Here is an 8,397-nt window from a genome sequence, read left to right on the forward strand (position 1 = left end):
TCTTACCTATTTTGTTGACAATAGTATGATCAAACAGTTGGCTTACTTTAAACTATTATTGTTTTTGGGTTTTTTTTAAATTAAGCATAATTGGTAAACAGACTGGTTCTTGTATAGCACTTTTCTTGGTGTTGTATCTTGCCCAAGGATATTTAGCATGCAGACTGGAGCAGCCATGCATCACCACCAACCTTCTGATTAGTACATGACCTGCTCTAACTCCTGAGCTACTGAGCTATTGCCACCCCAAAAACTATAGCCCTTCAAAAATTCCAGCCTAAAAGCCAGAAAGAAACAACTATAGAGAAAGAATAGCTGTAAACACTCTAGCCAAGATATCATAAAATTCATTAAATATGTGGCTATTAATATTTAATCAAATAAAAATGAAAAAAAGGGAACAATATTTTATTGGCATCAAAGTTTCGATGTCTTGTCGAACTCACATGATGGGAACAAGTAAAAAGGCAGCAGGTTTATACAAATCTGACACAGTAACAGTCAGCGGCAGGTGATCCATACTGTATTATTGTGATCTCTGCAGATGGAGAGGAAGACAGATTTGTTTCTCTGTTGGATCAATGACTAAGCCTCCCATGGCACTCTCTGCCTCATTTATCTTCTCGACTTTGATTTCATTGTTGGAACTGAGTGGAGGGTGTCTCCTTATGAATGCTTGGAGCTCAGCAGTTCCAGCACTCATCCATCTCTGTTGGATTCTTTATTAGTTGTCTTCTTATTTCCTTAGTGAAAATGTCATGATATTGCAGTTTGGCTGTCACAGCACAGCTTCTAAATCCAATCGTACCCTTTAGATTTATTGGGAATCTAGATTACTGTATTGACCTTGTCTATCTCTGGCACAAGGTATAGAAAGGGACTCTCCTTTGTGTAGGTATATTTGTATAGAGGGTCTTTCTATAAAAAAAAAAAAAAACCCAACAACAACAACTTTGTGCTACTACGTGCTATAAATAGGTAAACTGCCATAGCAAAAAAAGCAAGAAGAATGGCTTTGTGGAAATAGAAATTTGGTGGCAACCCCTTTCTATCATGCTGCTAGTCTTTTGCATTCCACCAGAGCATTTTGGAATTTACACTTTTATTTTCCAAAATGGAAATGAGGTTATGTTAAAAAGGAAATAAAAAATCATTAAGCTAGATTTAAAGCACTATATATACCACGAGTTTAGTGAAAAACCATTTTTGACTAAGTGTCTGTCACTGTAATGTAAAGTACTCAGGACACAAACTCGAAAGACTACTGACTTATGGGACCTCATTTTTATATATTCCTAGGAAAATGGAAAATAGGTGCAGTGAATTATTGAAATGTATCTGCAAACATTGAAGTCAAAGGTCAGTCAAAAACTGTGCCTGTACAATTCTAACAAGCTAGAAAGTCACAATTTGGTATGACCACTTTTACTCTTCTAAGCTCCTTTGGACTCTGGTTGGCTGCCTTTTCTATCCAAGTGTTCTCTTTCTGCATTGTGTTTAGCACCATTGCCATGCTGAAAAATGAAAGCAGTGCCAATCACATGCCTCCCAGATGGTATTGAATGGTGGAACAAAATCTAACAATACAATTGTGCCTTCATAATTCCATCAAGTTTGACAAAATCCCCAACACCGCTGGATGAAATGTAACCCCAGACCACGAAGACCTTCCACCATGTTTTGCAGATGGCTGCAGACACTTACTGTTGTAGCTGTCTCCTGAAATACTCATAACATACATTTGAAGCAAAAATTTCAAATGTTTCCACATTTCAAAGCTGTTGTAGCTCTTCCTTAAGAATGGTTTCTTCATAGCCACCCTTCCACTATTTCTGATGAGGTTTCAGTGAAGAGTAGATGATACTTTTTCATAGATTCAAGTAAAGAAATTGGAACAAATGTATTTTTGTAACAAGCAGCTTGTAACTAAGTGCTTTGTTTTTCACTAACCTTTATGTTACGTGTAGAGACAACACTAATTTTTGACCAGGATATGTCCTTCAACGCACATATTAAACAAATATGTAAGACTGCGTTCTTCCATTTGCGCAACATCTCTAAAATTAGAAATATCCTGTCTCAGAGTGACGCTGAAAAACTAGTTCATGCAATATTACTTTCAGGCTGGACTACTGCAATTCATTATTATCAGGATGTCCAAAAAACTCACTGAAAAGCCTTCAGCTAATCCAAAATGCTGCAGCAAGAGTACTGACAGGGACTAGAAAGAGAGAGCATATTTCTCCTGTTTTGGCTTCCCTTCATTGGCTTCCTGTTAAATCCAGAATTGAATTCAAAATCCTGCTCCTCACATACAAGGTCTTAAATAAATCAGGCCCCATCTTATCTTAATGACCTTGTCGTACCATATCACCCTAGTAGAGCACTTCGCTCTCGCTCTGCAGGACTACTTGTTGTTCCTAGAGTATTTAAAAGTAGAATGGGAGGGAGAGCCTTCAATTTTCAGGCCCCTCTTCTGTGGAACCAGCTTCCAGTTTGGATTTGGGAGACAGACACTATCTCTACTTTTAAGATTAGGCTTAAAACTTTCCTTTTTGCTAAAGCATATAGTTAGGGCTGGACCAGGTGACCCTGAATCCTCCCTTAGTTATGCTGCAATAGATGTAGGCTGCCGGGGGATTCCCATGATGCATTGAGTTTTTCCTTTCCAGTCACCTTTCTCACTCACTATGTGTTAATAGACTTCTCTGTGTTGAATCATATCTGTTATTAATCTCTGTCTCTCTTCCACAGCATGTCTTTTATCCTGTCTTCCTTCTCTCACCCCAACCGGTCGCAGCAGATGGCCGCCCCTCCCTGAGCCTGGTTCTGCCGGAGGTTTCTTCCTGTTAAAAGGGAGTTTTTCCTTCCCACTGTCGCCAAAGTGCTTGCTCATAGGGGGTCATATGATTGTTGGGCTTTTCTCTGTATCTATGAAGCGCCTTGAGGCGACATTTGTTGTGATTTGGCGCTATATAAATAAAATTGAATTGAATTGAAAATTGAATTGAATATGTTTTTATATAAATACATGTGGTGGCCCCTAGAGACAAAACACGTACAAACTCCAAAACACATTTCTAGCATGAACTGAACTTTCATTCATTCATCAAGTTCATTTACCTGTTACTACCACACACCAAATCCGGTCGTTGGTACTTGCTGGCTTGTATAGCCACTGGGTAACAAAAGCTCAACACTGCGCCCTAGCATCCTGGAGCACTTCTGTTGTCTTTTGTACGTGTTTTGAGTTTTTTACGCGCTTCGGAGTTTGTACATGTTTTTACGTGTTTTGGAGTTTGTACGTGTTTTGGAGTTTGTACGTGCTTCAGAGTTCATACGTGATTTGAAGTTTGTATGTGCTTTGTCTGTAGGGGCCACCGTAAATATACTTTTATTTATTCACTCCACATAAAATGTGATAAATAATATAATACAAAACCAACTAGTCACAGTTCAACTTTTAACTATTTAAATTTTCAGCTTTTTCCTTTTACAAATTTCAAGTGAAACAACACAAAACACTGCAAACCACAACACAATTAAATATAAATTAAAATATGAAAACAAAAAGAACATGCATATTCTCTGTCATATGGACCTGCATGAATAAACTTACTGAATCCTTTCTCATCTGCAACTGAAAATAGTTGTGGATGATTACTATACCTTTGTTGTCCCTGGCTCTCTTTCTTTCTCGCGAATAAAACCACGCGCGTGAGTTTTTGTGTTGCATTTTGTGCATACGCGCGTTTCGCGTCTACCGCTCGAGTTGGAAAAATCTGAACTCCAGCGTCAAATCGCGCCGCGACAACCAATCAGGAGCCTGGTGACGTGGCTCTGACCTAGGTCAAAGGGGCAGATCCAGCCAAAACCCTTGATTCTTCTTCTTGACCTTGGGGTGGCTGTAGCTCAGGTGGCAGAGCGGATCAGCCACTAACCAGAAGGTCGGTGGTTCAATCCCAGGCTGCTCCAGTCTGCATGCCAAATATCCTTGGGCAAGATACTAACCCCATGTTGCTCTCCGATACATCCATCGGAGTGTGAATGTGTATGAATGTTAGCTACTTAGCACTTAAGTTTAGAAGTGCCTGTGTGAATGGGTGTGATTGGGTGAATGAATTAGCTGTATAAAGCGCTTTGAGTGCTCGGACAGAGTAGAAAAGCGCTATATAAGAACCAGTCCATTTACCATTTACCATTCTTCATTCAGTATGGAGGAAAAGCTCATCAGTGCCGTGGCTAATCACCCAGAGCTATATGATGCTAGCTACTACTTCTACCGAGACAGGAATAAAAAGGACCTAGCTTGGAGACACATAAGTGAGGAGATTGGGCAACCTGGTAAGTTCATTCCTTCTTCTTTTTAATTTTCAGACTGACCCGATGAACCCGCGCAAAAGCTAGCAAGCCCGCCTACTGTCCCGCTATCTTCCCACTGATGTACAAATACCTTTCCGCTAACAAGATAATGCGTTTATTAAGAGGACATCTGCAGGAGAAAGTGGAAGAGCCTCAGGGACACTTATAATAAGGAGAAGAAGACCGAGAAGGAGAAGAGGAGTGGGTCTGCAGCAGGATCGGGGAGAAGATGGAAGTTCTTCGCGGTCATGGGGTTTCTGGACCCCTTCCTCACCCCGCGGGAGACAAGTGGCAATATGGTCCGGACCGTGGAGAACTTCTCCCCCGAGGACCAGGGACAGCCCGGAGAGGCAGCAGGGGAGTGTCAGTCAGAAGGTATGTTTACAATGAATTAATGTAGGCAGTTAATTTATGCGTGTTGTCATACAGGAATATATTTTGTTTATTAATAAACAGTATACAGTAGTCCCGCTGTTCATCCGTCACTGCTTCGCCTTTTTTATTGCACCGTACAGCTTTCAACGATGCGCATTGCATTCTGCAGCCCAAATGACAAATCTCCTCCGTGTCGTGTCTCCTGCGCTTGCCAAACTTATCATGTTTGGTTTTGATAACCATCACGTCCAATAGAAAAAAACAGCACAAAAACACTCATAACTATGACCCTCATTCGGAAATACACACCTGCACCGCGAGGGGAAAAGGCGCACAAAAGTGGCGCCGCAGACGGAGAAAAAGCGCGGCATAATACTTTTACGTTTTAAAATCGACAAAGGTTTGCACTTTGAGAATCAACTTGTGAGAACTGTGACTACTGTTCATGTGCTGCAATAAATGAGAGACCACTGTATATAATAATAAGTATATAAGTATATATAAGTATATAATAATATAATATTCTCTATGACTATTGTCTTCAACCTGTTAACATTTAATATTGTCTTCATAGAGTCAAGTAATCATGCAGCAGAGTCCTCCCCTGTCTCTTCTCCTGGCTCCCCAGTCCCTGGTCCCTCAGCTCCTGCTGCTGCACCCACAGGTATGAACATCAAGCACTGACAGCTTTTTACTTGCTTGAATTCCCTTGTGATCACCTTTACTAAATATCTACAACCAATCTGTTTATATCATGTTTTTTTCAATTTTGAAAATGAAAATCTAGTAGCAGCCTTCTCATTACTTTGTGTCGTTTTGTGCTGTGTTTTACAGGCCCACAGAGGAGGACAGCTCGAAGGCGGGCGAGGGACGGGTCCCAGGACGGTCCATCGGCGGTGGAACTGGCCATCCTGGAGTCCCTAAAGAGGCCACGCCCGTCTCCAACTGAACATTTCCTCCTCGGCCTTGTTCCTGTTCTGGAGAGCATGCCGCCTCAGACACGAGAATTCGTGAAATTTCAAATTTATAAATTAGCTTTTGAAAACAGCACAGCTTTGTTAAATTTGGAAACATTGGACCCTAATGATCAGTAGTTTTCTGATGAGGCAGCAGCTCTCCAGGGCAGAAACAATGTTCTTATTTTTCTCCTCCTTCTCCCTGAGGCTCTTCCACTCCAAGCTGGGTCCTTTTTATTCCTGTCTCTCTGTAAATAGTTAAATTTCATATATTTATGATAAATGTTTTTGTTAATGAATTTATATTTTTTCAAATAAACATTTATAATGACAAAATGTCTCTGTTCTACTACACAGCAAATATTTGCAGCCGACTTGACACAAGTAGAATTTATTTCATATTATACTAATGACAAAACATACTAATACAGTGGGATGCAAAAGTTTGGGCAACATTGTGAAAAGTAATTATTTTCTTGTACAAATCATTAGTTGTCACAATAAAAATAGTCAGTTAAATATATCATATAGGAGACACACATAGTGATATTTGAGAAGTGAAATGCAGTTCACTGGATTTACAGAAAGTGTGCAATAACTGTTTAAATCAAGCAGGTGCATAAATTGGCAACACAAAAAAAGAGAAATGAAATAAATATTTAGTGTATATCAATGTGTGTGTCTCCTATATGATATACAGTGGGGCAAAAAAGTATTTAGTCAGCCACCAATTGTGCAAGTTCCCCCACTTAAAATGATGACAGAGGTCAGTAATTTGCACCAGAGGTACACTTCAACTGTGAGAGACAGAATGTGAAAAAAAAATCCATGAATTCACATGGTAGGATTTGTAAAGAATTTATTCGTAAATCAGGGTGGAAAATAAGTATTTGGTCACCTCAAACAAGGAAAATCCCTGGCTCTCACAGACCTGTAACGTCTTCTGTAAGAAGCTTTTCTGTCCCCCACTCGTTACCTGTATGAATGGCACCTGTTTGACCTCATCATCTGTATAAAAGACACCTGTCCACAGCCTCAACCAGTCAGACTCCAAACTCCGCCATGGCCAAGACCAAAGAGCTTTCGAAGGACACCAGGAAAAGAATTGTAGACCTGCACCAGACTGGGAAGAGTGAATCTACAATAGGCAAGCAGCTTGATGTGAAAAAATCAACTGTGGGAGCAATCATCAGAAAATGGAAGACATACAAGACCACTGATAATCTCCCTCGATCTGGGGCTCCACGCAAGATCTCATCCCGTGGGGTCAAAATGATCATGAGAACGGTGAGCAAAGATCCCAGAACCACACGGGCGGGACCTGGTGAATGACCTGCAGAGAGCTGGGACCAAAGTAACAAAGGTCACCATCAGTAACACACTACAATGGCAGGGAATCAAATCCCGCAGTGCCAGACGTGTTCCGCTGCTGAAGCCAGTGCATGTCCAGGCCCGTCTGAAGTTTGCCAGAGAGCACATGGATGATACAGCAGAGGATTGGGAGAATGTCATGTGGTCAGATGAAACCAAAGTAGAACTTTTTGGTATAAACTCAACTCGTCGTGTTTGGAGGAAGAAGAATACTGAGTTGCATCCCAAGAACACCATACCTACTGTGAAGCATGGGGGTGGAAACATCATGCTATGGGGCTGTTTTTCTGCCAAGGGGACAGGACGACTGATCCGTGTTAAGGACAGAATGAATGGGGCCAAGTATCGTGAGATTTTGAGCCAAAACCTCCTTCCATCAGTGAGAACTTTGAAGATGAAATGAGGCTGGGTCTTCCAACATGACAATGATCCAAAACACACCGCCCGGGTAACAAAGGAGTGGCTCCGTAAGAAGCATTTGAAAGTCCTGCAGTGGCCTAGCCAGTCTCCAGACCTCAACCCCATAGAAAATCTGTGGCGGGAGTTGAAAGTCCGTGTTGCTCGGCGACAGCCCCAAAACATCACTGCTCTTGAGAAGATCTGCATGGAGGAATGGGCCAAAATACCAGCTACTGTGTGTGCAAACCTGGTAAAGACCTATAGTAAACGTTTGACCTCTGTTATTGCCAACAAAGGTTATGTTACAAAGTATTGAGTTGTATTTTTGTTATTGACCAAATACTTATTTTCCACCCTGATTTACGAATAAATTCTTTACAAATCCTACCATGTGAATTCATGGATTTTTTTTTCACATTCTGTCTCTCACAGTTGAAGTGTACCTCTGGTGCAAATTACTGACCTCTGTCATCATTTTAAGTGGGGGAACTTGCACAATCGGTGGGACTAAATACTTTTTTGCCCCACTGTATGTAAGTGACATTTTTCATTGTAACAGCGATTCATACAGGAAAATAATGACTATTAATAAGGTTGCCCAAACTTTTGCACCACACTGTATATAGGAACATAGTGAAGACAAGTTACTTAAGAGAGTAAAAAGAGGTTAGTTTATTTTGGAGCAGAGCTCCATTTATTAAGAAAAATTTAAAAAGACAGGAACACTCTTTAGAGGTTTGTGGGTGGAGCCGTTAAAAGAGCCGTTGTGGGGAAGTCACTCGGACTTCAAACAGGCTACTCCTTTGGTTGCCAAGACACAGCTCCCTCCGCCGAGAAGTGAGCCATGAATTTCTCCCTCACCAGGACAGCCTCTCTGGAGGAGTTGTTTGCTGGCAAGGAACCTGGACAAAATTGTTTAAAATGAGTATTATGT

General features: G+C 41.0%; 1 protein-coding gene across 1 annotated transcript; it reads left to right on the plus strand.

Annotated features, from left to right (window-relative positions):
• Positions 1-4,205: 4,205 nt before the first annotated feature.
• On the plus strand, positions 4,206-7,975 carry LOC146502778 (uncharacterized). Its single transcript, XM_085133406.1, has 3 exons — positions 4,206-4,737; positions 5,312-5,401; positions 5,572-7,975. The coding sequence occupies exons 1-3, from the start codon at positions 4,611-4,613 to the stop codon at positions 5,829-5,831; spliced, it is 477 nt and encodes a 158-aa protein (XP_084989532.1). The 5' UTR covers positions 4,206-4,610; the 3' UTR covers positions 5,832-7,975.
• Positions 7,976-8,397: the final 422 nt, after the last annotated feature.

The sequence above is a fragment of the Neolamprologus multifasciatus genome, chromosome 15 (assembly GCF_963576455.1).
Source record: "Neolamprologus multifasciatus chromosome 15, fNeoMul1.2, whole genome shotgun sequence".
NCBI classification, from domain to species: domain Eukaryota; kingdom Metazoa; phylum Chordata; class Actinopteri; order Cichliformes; family Cichlidae; genus Neolamprologus; species Neolamprologus multifasciatus.